The sequence below is a fragment of the Notolabrus celidotus genome, chromosome 20 (genome assembly GCF_009762535.1).
Source record: "Notolabrus celidotus isolate fNotCel1 chromosome 20, fNotCel1.pri, whole genome shotgun sequence".
Taxonomy (NCBI): Eukaryota; Metazoa; Chordata; class Actinopteri; order Labriformes; family Labridae; genus Notolabrus; species Notolabrus celidotus.
This window is the reverse complement of record NC_048291.1, coordinates 26,529,619-26,547,623: the sequence shown is the minus strand read 5'-3', so window position 1 is coordinate 26,547,623 and position 18,005 is coordinate 26,529,619. Positions and strand designations below refer to the sequence as shown.

The following is an 18,005-nucleotide window of genomic DNA, read 5'->3' as shown; positions in this document are numbered from 1 at the left end:
GAAAACTCTGAGGAAAATAAGTTTCCTTTGATGAAAATTTTCTGTTGAATTTTGAATTTTGAAACAAAATCCTGATATTTTGAATGAATTTATTCCAGAAATGTTCTGGAAACCTCCTTGGAACTTTCAGGAAATAAAGGACACTTTATGACATTTTTAATGTAAATTTTAATGCAATATTTTGAGGATTTTTTAATGTCATATGTATTTTGCCCTCTCCTGCACAAACTGTGAAGCCTTTTATTTGAATTCCAGTCACATTTTATGATCAGTGAACCCTGCAGGGGTCTTTTTCATGCACAGCCTTCAAAACAAAGGCAGGGACTTTTACCAGCAAAATTAAAACTTTAACTTAATAAAGTTAAGATTGCTGACAAAGCTTCATACTTTTAAGTTTTCAAGCTAACTCTTATTCTTTAGATATCTGAGCACCATGAAATAAGATGTGGTGAACAGACAGGATCATGCTGTCTGATCCCTGCCTGAGATGATGTCTTCACAGACCCCCTGTCAGCGTGTTGACAGCTTCAGAGCTTCCTATGGTCGGAAACAGATGGATAAGATGCTGCAGAGCTGCTGTGGACAATGCACTGTGCAGAGTGACGGACAACACAACACAACACAACAGTACAAAACACAACACAACACAACACAACAGTACAAAACACAACACAACTCTGACCTGCAGCACAGGGAGCCGTGCTGAGCCTCACAGTTCACATGAAGTCTGTCATATGCACAGATTAATAAATCCTAACGTTAATTTTGAGTGTCAGTATCATTGATATGAAGTGTTTTGGTCTCTTTTAGTTTTCATATTAATTTGAATAAATTTAATTAATAATAAACATATAAATAAATTGAATAAATACATTTTAATTTAATAAATAAATTAAAATAAATCAATCTGTAATAAATAAATAAATAAATAATAAATAAATGTAATTAAAACATTTAAATTTAATAAATGAATTAAGTACATTTTAATGCCTTTATCAGCAATATAAAGAGTGTTGGTCTCTTTCAGTATTAATATTAAATTTAAATACATTTAATAAATAAATACATTAATAAATTTAATAAATACATCTAATACATACATTAATAATCAATTAATTAATTATAAATCAACAAATAAATTAATTAATTAAATACATTTTAATGTCTTTATCAGTGATATAAAGTGTTTTGGTCTCTATGAATTTTTCAGTATTCACATTCACAGATACAGGACTGATGCACATTATTTTCTGACAGTATGGAACTCTAGGGGTCAGAATAATGCAGAGATGGCAGCTCAATTTTTCCACCCATTCTCAAACTTAAAGAGATCCAGTGATTGCGTAATACGAAACCTCACCATCATCTGGTCAGCCTCCTAAAGACGTCTCTATCCGGCCGGTCTGAGGCAGCTGCAGGGATACCGGGAGAGGAGGGGCAGCGAGGGGTCACGAGAGGTCAGCGGGTCAGAGGAATGCTGATAGGAATGCCCCGAGTGTCAGCCATGGAGCATCCCATCAGCAGGACAACAACAAGGATCAGCAGCCGGTCCCCTGGGGGCCATGACGGTGGACAACAGGACCAGAACAGGACATTTTAAAATATGCACCATGCTTCCTCTCTCAGGAAGCACAGGGCGGAGTGCGAACGAATAACAAAGCGGTCATGTGACTTCAGGAATCCTTGTTCAGTGGTTCAGAATGAGGACTTTATTTTGAGGATGTGGATCTGACACTCAGCAGGAGTAAAGGTCCCTGAAACAGAAGATCTCTGACAGTAGATTCACCGATATCTGTGTGTGTAGTGTTTAATCTGAAGGAGAGCACAGACACGAACACAGTGCAACATGTCATGATTCACAAAGCACGTCTGTCTGAGTTTATACATACAGCTCACATATTTGAGTCAGTAGGAGCCATCTGGATATCTGTGTCAGTGCAAATCAGCGTGTGTGTTTGTGTTTGTGTGTGTGAGTGTGTGTGAGTGTGTGTGTGTGTGTGTGTGTGTTAAGGCTGTTGGAGCGTGCTGCATTAAGTGTGTATAGGCAGATTCTGTGGAGGCTCTGCGGGCAGATTATTCTGGGCTTCTGCTTCGGGTGCAGCTGGGACTTTCTCCCCCGTGAGATCTAGAAGAGAAAGATTCTTTTAATAAAGACGATTCAAACAAACAACACCTCTCGTATCAGACTTCAGAACTTTACCTTTATCCTCCTCTGTTTTCGTCTCTGGTTGGAACTTCAGCTCTCCGTTAGGACCTGCAGGAGGCTGCCCGTCTGCTGCCTGCTGCTGATCCTTCTGTCTCTGAGACATCTCTAATACTGCCTGAAATATAAGAAAGCACAGCTGAGTTATCGTCTCCTCATGCTGCAGTAAAACCCTATAACCCAAGCGTGCATGCAGCCTGTTAGAGACGCTCCTCTTCGTTCATTCTTCTGATTTTTCTTCTCTTTCTTCATCAAACTTTGTCTGATTTTTCTCTGGCAGTTTGTTGAAGTTGTGACCTCTTTTGGCCTTCTGTTAGTGAGTGACTGTTTTTCATGATGAAATCACCAACTTCAACTTTTACTCACAATACCCAGCAACCCTGCTTTGTTTTTGTTTTTACTAGGGATGCATCGAAAATTCGCACACCAAAAACTTTTGGCTGAAAACCAAAAATGCACTTTTGGCCAATTTGGATGGATGTGGAGAACCCGCTTGGAGACGGAGAAGTGCACAGTGCAGGAACAGAGCAGAAAAAAGGACTGGTCTCTCTGAACCAGATGAGGGGCATGCACCCTCCTTGTCTGATATGTTCAATGAGATCCTTGATTTTAGTCAGGTTAGTCCACAGTCAGAGCCAGAGAATGCAATGATGAACTTTGAGCTATTTAAACCCAGTGTGTTCAAACTGCTATACAAACTAGCTCCAAGTGTCTGCTAATAAATGGCCTAGACAATGCATGGCTTAATCTCAAATCCAAGGAGTGAAATGTTACAACTGTCACCGGTCTCCCTACTAATAATTGGCATAATAATTTCCTTCGGTTTTTCGGTTTTCAGCCTTGGTTTCCTCATTTTCGGTTTCAGCCAAGAATTTTCATTGCGGTGCATCCCTAGTTTTTACTCATGCTCAGCTGGATGAGCTGAAGCCGGTCGGTTTGTCGGCCGAACCGCTGAATATTCCTGCAGAACTCTGTAGATTTAGGATGCATGGAGGCCGAGGAGGCATAGAGCTACGAGGGAGGAGAGCTGGTATAAGAAGACAGAGGTTTATCTCTCCTCTCTCATCATGGGCAACATGAGATCTCTGGATAATAAGATGGACGAGCTAACAGGACTAGCCAGGAGTCAGACGGAGTGTCAGGAATGTAGCATAGTGTGCTTCAAGGAAACGTGGCTGCATCAGGATATTCCCGACCACAACGTCTGCATTGACGGGTTCCAGACTGTCCGGGCAGACCGGATAGCAGCGAGAGCGCTGTGAGCCTCCGACCATGTTGTCTTCACAAGGAGATCTCACATGTCATACTGGTAGCTGTTTACATCCCCCCTCTGCCAACCCGACTACTGCGTCCAACGTTCTCAACGCTGCCATAGCCAGACTCCAGACAGACCACCAGAGTGCCCTCTTCCTGATCTCCAGACAGACCACCAGAGGGCCCTCTTCCTGATCTCCAGACAGACCACCAGAGGGCCCTCTTCCTGATCTCCAGACAGACCACCAGAGTGCCCTCTTCCTGATCTCCGGGGACTTCAACCATGGATTTAATTTCCACATAGCTTATTTTATCTTCTGTACATACTTTTATTATCATTATTTCATTGCATTTGTATTTATATCTTATTAAGTACTTTCTTCTATTATCTGATTCTGATTTCTGATTCTGATTCGATGCGTTCTCTGAACACGTCTCGACCCTACATGGTTGAACTCATGCAGGTGTTTGATGTGGAGGGACACTGACCTGCTGGTACTCCCTCCTCTGGGCCTCCAGGGCTTTTCCTCTCTCCTTCAGCAGCTCCTGCTCCTGAAGCAGAGTCGCCTCCCTCCTCTTCAGCTCCTCCTCTTTGTCCCGGAGCTCAGTCTCAAACCGCTGCAGCTCCTCATCTGTGTACATCGGCTTTGTGTCCAGAGTCTAGAGAGACAGAGCAGCGAGTTAAAATGTTCCTTGCATGCATGAAGTGAAATTTGCCGGCACGGCTGTTCTGGGAGTCCCACACACACTCCCCCAGACCTTTGGGCTCCTTACCTCCCACTCTTTGGGATTGTTGAACTCCTTTTTCTCCGTGGACTTGAGGAACTCCTCCAGGCTGACGAGGCGGTCTTTATTTGTATCCACCTTTCAAACACACAGAGCACGAGCACAATCAGAGGACGGTGAAGTAAAAACAAAGACTGCCTCGTGGTGGTGAATATTAAAAACTCACATTCTTCATAACGTGCTCCCTCATCCTCAGCCGCTCTTCCTCCATCTCCATCATATCGTCCTCCTCGTTCTTTGGGTCGTAGACCTTCTCCAGCTGGACCAGGGGAAAGAACAGATGTTAGCTGCTATGAGGGAGGCGGTGTGTGTCGGTGCTGTCAGGTTAGAACTTTAACTTTAAAGAGACATCACAGCTGTGTGTTCACAGAGACGATCATCCAGTGAACCTTGATTTGACACAGACTTCAAAAAGAGTACTTTACCTCTTTGGTGAAGAGAGCCTCCAACTCCTGCTCGTCTAAAACGCCGTCTTCATTCGTATCTACACAAAAAGAAGGAGACATTAGAGCTTCAGGGTTTGAAGTCCGATATTAAGATGCGACCATGAGTTTGAATCAGAAGCTAAATCTGCTCCAAATTAAAAGAAGTTGTTTTTTGGTTCATTACATTCCCCTGGAATATCTCTGTTTCTGGAGAGTCTCAGTTTCGCTGTAAACAGTGAGATACAAAGATGCTTTACTCTGGCTTTCTTCAGCCGTATGAACCTGAAACACAAACCAGTTTAATCCTGATTCACTCGTAATGAACAGATCTTAACGAGGGGGTACTGTGCTTGTTTTTAGGCTTAATATATATTTATATTTATATTATCCCTCTGATAGCTTTATAACAGCTTTACATGATTTACACCTCAAAAAACTCTTCACTATCTCAGGCTGGTGTCTGTGAAACCCCTAATTTCAGCCTCTTTCAGAACCCCCCAGCATTCCAGAACCTCAGCATTCCAGAACCTAATCACGTGAGGATATAGATGGTGATGGAGGGGAGGCTGTGTATCGTGGCTTCATCTGTTCCTTCTGAGAGGGTTAGGGTTAGGGTTCTTCTTGAAGACTGGGCAAATACTCACTGAGAGGAGAAATCGGATCAGACCATCCAAGCTGAGGCATCTGATTTTTCTCAATGCCAACCCGAGGACATTAATGATGTTTGCTAGAGTTAGTTCTGTTTCTGTTTTCTTAAGTTTGTTCTGGTTCTGTTTGCTAGAGTTGGTTCTGGTTCTGTTTGCTAGAGTTGGTTCTGGTTCTGTTTGCTTGAGTTCGGTATTGGTTCTGATTCGGTTCTGGTTTGGTTCTGGTTTGGTTCTGTTTTCTTGAGTTCAGTTCTGGTTCGGTTTGGTTCTGGTTCTGTTTTCTTGAGTTCTGTTCTGGTTCTGTTCTGGTTCTGTTCTGGTTCTGTTTGGTTCTGGTTCTGTTTGGTTCTGGTTCTGTTTGGTTCTGGTTCTGGTTCTGTTTGCTTGAGTTCGGTTCTGGTTCGGTTCTGGTTCGGTTCTGGTTCGGTTTGGTTCTGGTTCTGTTTGGATCTGCTTCTGTTTGGTTCTGGTTCTGTTTGCTTGAGTTCGGTTCCCGAACCCTAATCCTAACCCTAACCCTAACCCTAATCCTAACCCTAACCCTAACCCTAACCCTAATCCTAACCCTAACCCTAACCCTAATCCTAACCCTAACCCTAATCCTAATCCTAATCCTAACCCTAATCCTAACCCTAACCCTAACCCTAATCCTAATCCTAACCCTAACCCTAATCCTAACCCTAACCCTAACCCTAATCCTAACCCTAACCCTAACCCTAATCCTAACCCTAACCCTAACCCTAATCCTAACCCTAACCCTAACCCTAATCCTAACCCTAATCCTAATCCTAACCCTAACCCTAACCCTAACCCTAACCCTAATCCTAACCCTAACCCTAACCCTAACCCTAACCCTAACCCTAATCCTAATCCTAACCCTAACCCTAATCCTAACCCTAACCCTAACCCTAATCCTAACCCTAACCCTAACCCTAATCCTAACCCTAACCCTAACCCTAATCCTAACCCTAACCCTAACCCTAATCCTAACCCTAATCCTAATCCTAACCCTAACCCTAACCCTAACCCTAATCCTAATCCTAACCCTAACCCTAATCCTAACCCTAACCCTAACCCTAATCCTAACCCTAACCCTAACCCTAACCCTAACCCTAATCCTAACCCTAACCCTATTCCTAACCCTAATCCTAACCCTAACCCTAACCCTAACCCTAATCCTAACCCTAACCCTATTCCTAACCCTAATCCTAACCCTAACCCTAACCCTAACCCTAATCCTAACCCTAACCCTATTCCTAACCCTAATCCTAATCCTAACCCTAACCCTAACCCTAATCCTAACCCTAACCTTAATCCTAGGGTTATCATAACAATGGTTTATATGTTGTTTTTTAATGACACAGCACAATTGGATAATTTATTAGAAATTTGTTCAAATTATTTCACAGACCTCCACGCTATGGTTCGCGGACCCCCAGGGGTCCCAGGACCCCACTTTGAGAACAACTGAGCTAGAGTACAGTAATTGAGCTCTCAGCCTGCAGAGAAAGTTGTGAGGCACAGACCCCCAAGCTCTCTGTCCGACTCCACTGGTCACACTATAACTTAAATATAAGACTCTTTGAATCAAAAGAGCACTCTACAAAGTTAATGTACCATAAAACAGAAACAATATACCCCTGTTTTCTGTGAATGCATGATTATGACCAAGTGAAGTGTCGCTGTCTTTTCCAGCACAGCGTGCGCTCAACTTTCAATGAATGGGAATGTGTTTTTTTTTTTTAATCGGGTCAGGTAACACGCAGCCATGTTGGAATCATTTTCCAGGACATTTTACGTTTTCTCCCATTTTCCAGGTGTTTTCCAGTACTGGAAAACTGGTCATCTGTTTTCCAGGTTTTCCAGGTTTTCCAGGACGCATGGGAACCCTGTCAGCATTCCAGAACCTCAGCGTTCAAGAACCTCAGCATTCCAGAAGCTCAGCATTCCAGAACCTCAGCATTGCAAAATATCAGCATTGAAGAACCTCAGCATTCTAGAATGTCAACATTTCAGAATATCAGTATTCTAGAATATCAGCATTCCAGAACCTCAGCATTCAAGAACCAAACATTCTAGAACATCAGCATTCCAGAACCCAGCATTCTAGAAGCCAAACTTGTGTTTTTCTTTTTCAAATGACAGATTCTCCCTTTTAAGGAGATTTACCAAATGGTGATGTCACAGTTTGAGCAAATCTCGTGTTAATCTCGCTGAATTCTCGTGTGACTTTTTGTACAACCTGTTCAGAGCAGCCTGAAGTCTCATCCTGGGATAAGTCCAAAGACACGCTTACCTCCCAATTTGAAACTTTGCCCCCGTTAAGTAGGCCAACATTTGAACTTCATGTTTGTTTGTCAACAAGGAAAGAATTATACCACCATCAGGATGCTGATTTGTAAAAAGTAGAAATTGTAAGCTTTAACAGAAGAGGAGAAAAAAGTTTGTTTGTTGAATGGAGGTCGGGCTGATGCATTCAAGGAACTCTGGACATCTGAACACCAACTGGCTTTCATAACTGCGTCACACAGATCTGCTGCTCAGGTTGGCAGCACATGCACAGAGGTATCTGTTTACTGAGTTAAATATATCTCTGTCTGATGACTACTGATGTGAGCGGTGATGTCATTACAGGAGACTGCATGATTGGTCAATACCATTTCAACTATCACAATAATATAAAAGGACAGGGTTTAAAAGAAGAGCTGTCACTCACCGTGCAGTTTAAAAAAGGTTTTGGGGTTGAACTCTTGAGGATCCAGTCCATCCGTCTCCTCCCACACCTCCCGCAGCTGAGCCACACTTCCCTGAGAGCGTGGCAGAGATGAAATGTGAATGTGAACAAACACATGAGATCACATCTTTGCTTCAAATACAACATTTGTTCATACCGGAGCGTTCACTCTTGGATGCTGGCGGTGTTTCTCCTTGAGGTCCAGCAGTCTCTTCTCTTCCTTCTCCCTCTTCTCCTGGTCCAGGCTCTTCAGGTACTCCCGTCTCTCGTGCTCCTTCAGCATCTCGTAGCGTTTGAATTCCTCATGCCTCTCAGCGTCGTAGTTCTCCAGGTCTTTGGTGGCCTAGAAACCAGAATTGGATACAAGACAGAGTTAAATGTTTGAGTCAGATCATATCAGGACATGAAACCACGGAGCAGCTGGACGTTAATCTCCACTTTTCAAGATTTATCTCTGAAGGATCTCACCGTTGAAATTAGCAGCTCCAGGTCTTTGGCCTCAAAGTTTTGGTTGTGGGGATCCAGATGTTCAAACTGCTTCAGCAGGGAGGCATGGTCCATCTGCAGAGCTTCAAAGCACAGACACTAAATGTCAAACACATGCAGGACTATTAAATCCAGCACTTTTAAACACCTCAGTACTGCGTGCATGTCTCCCTCTCAATCCTAATCCTGCTTTAGTGTATCGTCCACTCACTCTGAACGTTGGTGCTGTCCAGTTTGGCCTTCAGCAGCATCCTGAGGCGAGAAACCTCCTGACGCTTCAGCTCATCCAGGCGCGTCCGGACATGGTGGCTGACGAGGTCCAGTTCTTTACTGAGGCGACCGTTCTGATGGAGAACAGAAGAGTGAGAGATCAGCTGAAGAGGAAAACCAGAGAGCTTTGTTAGTGAGAGTGAAATCTACCCTCACCTTGATGTCTTCAGTGTTTGCTGTCTGCAGCTTCTCTCTGAAGTGAGGGTCCGTCTCCAGAACCTCGATCACCTCTCTGAGGTACCTGTCGTAGTACAGGCCGGTGTCCTGCAGGAGGGAGGGGAAGGAGAGGTTAGAAACACCACGATACTTCTTCACTGAACCAGTAATGACAGATCAAACTGAGACTACAGTACCCCATTCTCCTCCTGGACTTCCTCCTTTTCTTCCTCTACGCCTACATTTCGGTCTATAGGTACCGACCAGACCAAGGCACAGACGGATAGAAGCAGCAGCCAGCCAGGTTTCAAGTTCATCCTCCTGCAAACTGAATGAACACTACATTAATCACAGCAAGTAACACAACACTGTATGCAGAACTTTGACTGAAAGTATAAGTAGAAAATCAAATAAGAGGCGCAACAGCCTACATGAGTGAGTGTAAGTCCTCATCTGTAATAGTAGTATGAGGTGTCATGTGTTGCTCATCAGATGCACCAAACTTCATCATAAAAATAATCCCTGTATGTGCAGATCTCACAATGTTTATATCTCTGATACTGCTCTGATCAGATGCAAGGTACAAGCTTTAAAAAATCAGGCTATTTAAGTCCATTAAACATCTTTATTATTACACCAATTTTGAGGTTTCTTAGATGTAATAAAGAGCAGCAAATTTTGCCTGGCAAGTAAATATAAGATAAGATACTTTATTGATCCCCAAATACAATAAGAGTAGAAAATATAAAGAGGAAATAAATACAATAAAATAGAAAATACATAAATAATAATAATACAAATAGAATAATAAAACATACAAATTAAATAACATAACATCAAAAACAATAATAATAATAAATAGAATAGATAAATCAAATTAAAATGAATAAATAGTGATAATAAAATTCAATCAAATAATAATACATAAATTATTATAATAATAAAAATAAAATAGAAAAAATCAATCAATTTAAAATAAATAAATATCAATCATAAATTCCAATAAAATAATAATACATAATAATGATAATAATAAAACACATAAATTAAATAACATAAACATCAATATTAATCAAATTTAAATAAATAAATAGAAATAATAAAATACAATAAAATAATAATACATACAATACAATTATTAATAATATTAATAATATATTAAATTAAATATATTACATCAATTTAGTTAAATTAAAATTAAAATGAGAGGTTATAACACTACAATTACACTTACACCAGGGTATAATTAGTAGTAATTATACAGGCATTTAGGACATGTGTTACAGGATTGACAAGTTAAAGTGACGTGGCTTAATAATGACAGATCACTACAGGGTGAATTAGACAGTGATAATAGGTGTAAAAAATGGAATATATTCATATTTCATTGCACCTGGTTGGTGGCTGGTGTTTACACTGTATGCCGAATTCATCAGAAGACTCAGACACAGGTAACCCTTACTCTTTTTTGTTGTTTGAACCTTTATTATTGTATTTTTTTTTGTAATAAATAGTAAAATAACAGGTTATTTAAATGGAGTTTGGTGTAGCAATCATTTTTATTTCTCTTTTAGTCATGAAATCAAACCTAAAGACCACAGAGATGTAATGTTATGGGATAAATAACACTATTTAAAGAGTAAACTTTAATAAAATGACATTATTGTCAATTATTGTTGTATTTATTGAGCTAACTAGCTTAAATACAGATAACACGGATGCGGATCCGGATCTTACTGAAGGAGTGATTACCTGTGAAATTAAAACGACGTCATTAATGAATCTCTGTGTGATTTTTATTGATGTTTGATAATTAATGGTCCAATAAATAACATGTAGTGTTGTTTTAACAGGGTGTTGTTATCTTGTTAAGCCCTTCTCTGTAAGCTATATGAAGGTGTCCCTGTTAGCAGAGCTCTTCCTGTGTGTTCTCCTTCTCATAGATCAGATTTTAATGATTCTTTCAGGTGAATAAATCTCCTTATTTACTAAAATCATATTCATCCTGTCACACAGTAAATATTAAAGGTCATCTCTTACCGCAAGTGTGTTTTTGAGATCAGATCCGATGCTCGGAGCAAGATCCGTATGTCCGTCGGATAAAAATGACGTCACGAGAATGCAGCCCCTGTCCAGGATGCTGCCTTCAAGGACCGTCGGACATAATCAATATGCGTGCAAGTAAAGGCGGAATAAGCATTGGATTTTTCCTACTTTTGTTTGCAGAAATAGTGTATAATATTAAATTAAATCAGACACATTATCTCAATATCTTTATAATGGCAATGATTATTTCACAGCTTTAGTGCAAGCTAGGAACTCTCAAAATTACGAGTGTAAGTGAATATAGCCATGAGATCCCTTCACTTAAAGGAAAGCTCATGAAATAATAGCGCTCACCTCCTTAATAGCCCGGCGTCTTATTCTTCTTTCAGTCACCACACAGCTTCACCAGATGGATTACAGGTACCATGTATTTTCTTAAACTTGAAAAAATAAAATATACCTTAAATGGTTCCTCACACAATTTTAGTAAGATTTGGACCCCCTTTTTAAATTATTATGACAGCCTACAAGTCCTTCTAAATAAGAAATGAACAATAACAGAGTAGCAGAATGGATGCCACTATTTATTTTTATTTATTTATTTAATTTTCTCTTCCTTTTCCAATTTCTTGAGTACTATTATTTGTGTGTGTGTGTGTGTGTGTGTGTGTGTGTGTGTGTGTGTGTGTGTGTGTGTGTGTGTGTGTGTGTGTGTGTTTACTTATTTATTATTGTTATTTATATTTTTTCTAATGAATTATCTTATTTCCCCTTTTGCTTACTTACACATTATGTAAAATCTGGGATGTGGGGTTGAAGGCTTGGGTGGGATGGGGTGGGGCATGGAAGGGGAATTGCAACCTTAAATACTGCAGCAGCTGTTCTATGTTTTGGGTTTTTTTGTATGTTTTTACCAGCAATGTATGCTGCAAGAAAAATGTACCATGATTAAATCTATGGAAAACTCAATAAAAAAAGTTAAAAGAGATTATTTCACAGCTTTAGTGCAGGCTAGAAACACTCAAAACTACGAGTGTAAGTGAATGCAGCATTCTCACTTGCTCAAATACACAGAAACAAGTACATACAAACGTTTTGAACGTTTAATTGCTTTGAAAAATAGATCTGTTGTATATTAAATCAGTACAAGAACATGAAGGTAATGGCAAATTGAAATAAATTAACATGAATGAGTACAAAATTGCACATGATAATAAATACAAAGTATAAATATAATATGTCAAAAAAACAACTATAGCCTAGATTAATTAAAATTCATTGAAATATATAATAAAATATGGCACATGGACAAAACAGTTACAGAAATATGACACAAATAAATTAAAAAGATAAATTACTTAAAATTATTTCAAAATATAAAAACATGTCAGAACATTTAAAGGTCATAATACATTTATATCAGTTAGACTGATGGACTTGAGAGCTCTTTGATTGATTCACAGTCTGGATGCAGGAGTTGGTTGAGTGTTCAGAAATCAATGTCTCTCATGTCAGTGGGTGTGCCAGGTCTTTCTGTCTCCACCTCTTCACCTTTCTCCATGGGGCCCTGCTGGAGTCCACTGCTCAGCCGCTGCCTGAGAGCATACTCGATCATCTCACTGTAGCACTGCAGCACCGCCTGGGATACAAGACAGAGGAGTTAAAGACTTATTAGTAAAGTATTTAAACCCAATTCAACAAGTTTTAACATGTGCACATCCACTCACCAGGTCAGCCTGACAGAGCTCAGCCAGTGCCTCCCCCATCACAGCCAGCTGAGTGGGGCTCTTGTTCCCCAGTCCACGCAGGGCACAGTTCAGTGATGCAGCAGCAACAAGTGATGGAGGAGCTCCCATGAAGCGGGAGTCACAGGCACACATGGCAGCCAGTGTGTCGCTGTGCCGCCTCAGGGTGGAGTGCAGATCCCCCTCGGACTCACCGCTGTCTCTGTCTGCTCTCTCCTCCATGATGGAGGCGAGGAAGTGTGGGAAGAAGTCCTGAGGGGTCACTGCTGCTGTGTCCCAGCGGAGCGTGGCGAGGATGACACGCTCCATTTCCTAAAGGAGAGGGGGGGACAGGTGCATTTAGGGGTCAGATCTTCAACCTTCAAGTCTACTTTAAACTTCTTATGTCAGCTTATTTGACTGCTCCTACATTCACTCCAATTTTGAATCCATAATTTGACAAATGCTTCAATATTTCAAGGAAGAATCAAACAAAAGAAGTGAAAACTCCTTTGATTTCTGAGGTTCCAGTTTCCTAGATGGGAACATTTCTCATCTTTAAGTCCTCTGGCATCTTAAAATATAACTTTGCACACTTTGTTTCACAATTTTGAAGACCAAATTTTAAAATCAAGTGAAAAAAAGAAGAAAATGTAAAAACAGATATTAGTTACAGCCTCAAATGTCTCGTCCATTTGCATAAATTTGGGGCTTTGGTGACTTTTGAGGCCTCTGTCGTCACTTAATCTCATTTTCACTTTGAGCTACTGTTTCATCCATCAAACTGACATGAGAATAATCTGGAGATTTAACACAAAAGGTGACTTTAAGCTCTGTTGGATTGTGTGTTAAAGTTTGCAGCTGGTTGCCCTTAGATCAGAGGATGTGACAAGAAGTCACAACCATCAAAAGAGACTGAATGAGCGCTTGTAAGAACCTGTTTGTGTCTTTCTGGGTGTTGAAATATGTAAGATAACTCTGGGAAAGGTTAGAAAGGTGTGGAATAAAGGTTTAAGTTTAAGGCTTAGATTTCATGCCTCCTCAAGTGAGGTAAGAAATGAAAGATGAAAGGATCCTCAGCAGCCCCCTCTTCTCTCTGTGTCTGACTCACCCGCAGGTTTGAAGGCTGGAAGCTGTACTCAGCCGCAGCACAGAGCGTGTCAGCCGTCACGTTGTCACACTCTGTGAGTTTGGAGGCGATGAGGATGCAGCCGGCAGCCAGGCAGTACGCTGAGACGGGTAAGGAGAGGGAGTGAGACAGGTACCTGTCCAGGAGGGAGACAGACAGAGGGAAGACGGCCTCGTCACAGCCGCACTCACAGCACACCTGAAGAGAGGAGAGGAAACATGAGACTTCATTTAAGACATCCAGGGTGGCATGACTCTGCAGAAGAGAGAGTGGAGTGTGTCTCATACCTCCAGGGCCCATTTGGCCAGCTCCTCCCTGCGCTCGGGGTCCCTCTGGATGAGGGTGATGTAGAAGATGGAAGGCATGTACCTCTCCTCCACGTGGAGCAGCCTCTGGATCACACGGTGCCCCGACACACTGGGGTCCCAGGCAGCTCGCAGCTGACCCGAACTCTCCACCTGAGGCTGGCTCTGTGCCTCAGTCTGACTCTGGTCATCCTCCACCTCTTCACACCACAGAGACACACACACACCTCCTTCCATCTGTAAACCCTGCAGCGTCGAATCTGATCTCTTTAAGTCCAAACAGGAAAGGAAGATTTGAGTTTGTCCCTCTGTCGCCTGAGGAAGATGGGAAGCTTATTAAGATCCTCTTTTTTGCTTGACTTGACTCCCTGTGGTGCACGGCTTAATGTCACTCCTCCACCTTCATCTGTGAGTTTTATACCCAGCGGAGGGGAGGGAAAGGGGGAAAGGGGGAGTGGCACCGCAGAGGGAAGATGGGGCCTGCAGAAAAAAAGGGGCAGGGAAACCTCGTGAGTGACATAAAACAACAAGAAGACAACAATATGCTCCGTGCAACAATTGCTCCAACAGGTGGGGAGAGGGAGAAGGAATGAGAGCAGAGCAGAGGGAGGGGGAGAGAGAGGGAGAGAGAGGAGGAGGAGAGAGGAGCAGACAAGTGAGGGAGTGGCCCGCAGGGACGGGGTAACAGCTTGTGTTCGAGGGTGAAAGAGAGAAAGAAAGGAGGGAACAGAGAAGGGCGTGAGGGGTGAGAGGAGAGAAAAGGTCACATCCAGACTCTGACAATGGGAATGGATGACAAAAGGATGAGTGTTTGTTTACAACCAGAGGAGAGGTGTCACTCTGTGGATGGATGTTGTGTTAGATTAATAACTCCATGCTCGAACATTTACGCATCTTAAATAAACAAAAATAAGAGAAACCACGTCCCAAAAGATCAGCCTGATGTTCTTGATCAAACTTTAATAACTGAAGTGACTAAAATAATTGACAGAAGAATCATACTCAAATATTTCTTTAAATCTCTCATGTGTTTTAAAGAGGAAGGAAGTCTGCTTAGTTATTTTTCTTTCCTGAAGTTAAACTTTTTCTAAAGCCGCATTTTCAAAAAATAAATAAATAGCAAAATAATTCCTGATTTGAATAATAATTAAACAAAATTAAGCAGCAAAAATAATAAAAAATAAGATCCAACATTCCAAATCTCTGCACATATTTCAAAAATAAAAATTGTTTCTGTTTTTTATTCACTTTTTCTGAAGATTTTTTTAAAGTAAGATTGACTTTGTTTGAGTTTTGGAATATTTTTGGACAACACAAACTTTGAAGATATCACTCTAGGTCTCTGGGAAATCATGACGAGCATTATTCAACAGTTTTGTGGCTTTGCAAACCAAACAAAGAGAAGTTGGGTTTTTTTCCACTGGACTATAATTAAGATAGTCTAGTGAAATTTGACTGAAGTAAAGGTTAGAAGGGCTTTTTATTTTGATTTACATGACCCCCAAATTATGTAGAAGCATATCTTCCAAAGCTAAATGTTGAAGTAAAACCAATAGGAGACAAATAATGTAACAGCCTTTTACCTGCATGAACTAAAACTCTCTTAATGGACTCAAGAACACGATCACATCTCTCACTCCCTGTTTTTGTTCAATGCCTGGTTTTAAGATTTGTCTGAGGACTTCTAAAGCTCCTCATGGTCTGCTGGTCTGTCTCCAGGCCGTATATCAGACCTGTTAACACCTGACAGGAACATGAAGGATGCTCGGGCGGAGCTCCTCTGTTTGTTCCAAACACCAAACAGAGCGTTTGCAGTGAGGTCACCAAACTCTCATCTCTTTGAAATCCAATTCTAACACTTATTTTTCTCAAAGAGTCTTCCTGAGTGTGCTTCAATTTAAGTTCCTACTTTCATTGAATTGTTTTATAAAAATATATTTCCTTTAATTTATTTTTGATGAACTTTATGTCTCTAATGATCAACCTGTTTAATTTGCCGTCCTTCTAAAGAACTTTGTAACTTAGTTTGAAAAGTTATTTTAAATAAAGTTTCCTCTTCTTCTTCTTCTTCTTCTTCTTCTTCTTCTTCTTCTTCTTCTTCTTCTTCTTCTACTTCTTCTACTTCTTCTACTTCTTCTTCTTCTGAGATATTTCATTTACACACTTATCCAGGGTGAAGTTATTGAATATTATTGATGCATATTATTGTCTGTATCACACTTTGTAAGCATTCTGCTGTACAGAGAGTTCACTGTAAGTCATCCAGCTCACAGAACTCATACTGATGACAGTCAGGTTGTGGCTCTATGCATACCTTACTCATTGGAAAGAGGTGTTTGTTTTGGAAACTCAAAGTTTCTCTGATGATGTATTGATCCAGGGAGGATGCACGTGTGTGTCCTCATCCTTCCCTACATGTTAGTTCACCTGTCAGGTGGTAAACATCAGCCAATAAGCTGTTTCAGAGAGTTTTAACATCTTGATGACATGAAAGTTTAGGAGTGAGGAGACGCTGGTTATCCAATATTTCTTATTAGAGTGAAAAGAAGAGAGCTGGATGAGGAAAGACAATCAAAAATAAAGTTTCAAACAAAACAAGACTTCAATGAGGCAAATAAAATCTAATAGAACAACAGATCAAGTCCTGAGAAGTCATTTTAAAGAGGTCACTGATTCAAAGTAAAGATTTTAAAATCCATCCTCTCTTTCTGTCATTGTCAAAGCAACCTGTGCCCCCCTTCTTCTTCTTCTTCTGCCTGTGGCAATCTGCTCCTCGTGTTTAAAGAGCAGAGAAGCCAGCGGGGAGGGCCGACCAGCCGGGCGAGGTATGTGCAACAGACAGTGGAGCCGGGCAGGTCAATGAGCCGTATTGTCTCCCTTTACAAATCAGTGTCAGACAGCAGCCCCTGGCCTTCTGCCTGCTGCTGCTGGCTCCTCACACACACACACCGTTCACACACTGGAGAGGGGTAGACACACTTTTCACACGCTCCCCGGGGACCCCTCTGCCGGTCACAATGGGGTCGCACTCAGCGGCAGAGAATACAGATTGTTTCTGACGGTCATTACAGGTGGCTCTTCACACATTAAGCAGCTCATGTTTCTAATGGGAGTTAAATGGATGAGCACATGGACACCACGGCTGCACGTCAGCTGAGCATCAATTATTCATCCTCTATTCAAAGTGTGACTCACTGAACAGGAGGATCAGATTTTAAAGTTTTCTTCAGAACTTTAAACTCAGAAAGTTATTCAATTTCACTCTTTTTTAAAGACAGGTGCTTTGGACTCAGTCAGTGTTAGATGAAGTCATTTAAAGGAAGAAATACTACAAAATAAAAGCATGGAAAGAGATCACACTGTGCCCCACACATGTGCTTTGAGGTTTGACTCTGAAGGTCTTTAACTTTGTGTAACACTCAAAAAATGTGGATCAATAAAAACAGGAGAGAAAGTGTGACATTTATTATCAACATCTGCAGTCAGATTTGTTTTCGACACACAGACTGAGTTCTTGTCTCTGCTAAACTTTTTTAAAATTTATTTTATTCGATTTATTTGTAAAGGGACCATGTACAATATTTAACATAAATGTCACCATCTGATGCATTATACCAGAGTTAGCTTAAAGCTAATTTACATCTGCAGTCCTTGGCAGGTCACAATTAAAACATCACATTGTAAAAACACTTGCTTGCACACACACACGTGCACACGCACACGCACGCACACACACACACACACAAACAATCAAACAAACATTAAGTATGTATATCAAGTTAAAAGTATCAAATCAGTGGTTGCAGTGTTGAGTGTCCTTTAGCAGACTTTTCAGTTTGG

General features: G+C 41.0%; 2 protein-coding genes across 3 annotated transcripts; both read right to left on the bottom strand.

Annotated features, from left to right (window-relative positions):
* Positions 1-1,686: 1,686 nt before the first annotated feature.
* Positions 1,687-11,104, bottom strand: nucb1 (nucleobindin 1). 2 transcript variants are annotated; one of them, XM_034712172.1, is made up of 13 exons: positions 11,002-11,104; positions 9,159-9,289; positions 8,962-9,069; positions 8,747-8,879; positions 8,518-8,618; positions 8,207-8,392; positions 8,032-8,122; positions 4,669-4,727; positions 4,410-4,502; positions 4,232-4,321; positions 3,947-4,117; positions 2,201-2,321; positions 1,687-2,125 (listed from the first exon to the last, which is right to left on the bottom strand). In XM_034712172.1, exons 2-13 carry the CDS (start codon positions 9,276-9,278, stop codon positions 2,031-2,033), a joined length of 1,368 nt encoding a protein of 455 aa, XP_034568063.1. In that variant the 5' UTR covers positions 9,279-9,289; positions 11,002-11,104; the 3' UTR covers positions 1,687-2,030. The 2 variants fall into 2 exon arrangements, with proteins under 2 accessions (XP_034568063.1, XP_034568064.1); XM_034712173.1 differs by having other exon boundaries at positions 9,159-9,282; positions 11,002-11,089.
* A 1,299-nt stretch (positions 11,105-12,403) lies between these two features.
* Positions 12,404-14,612, bottom strand: ccndx (cyclin Dx). Its single transcript, XM_034712076.1, has 4 exons — positions 14,148-14,612; positions 13,843-14,058; positions 12,735-13,064; positions 12,404-12,646 (listed from the first exon to the last, which is right to left on the bottom strand). The coding sequence occupies exons 1-4, from the start codon at positions 14,400-14,402 to the stop codon at positions 12,497-12,499; spliced, it is 951 nt and encodes a 316-aa protein (XP_034567967.1). The 5' UTR covers positions 14,403-14,612; the 3' UTR covers positions 12,404-12,496.
* Positions 14,613-18,005: the final 3,393 nt, after the last annotated feature.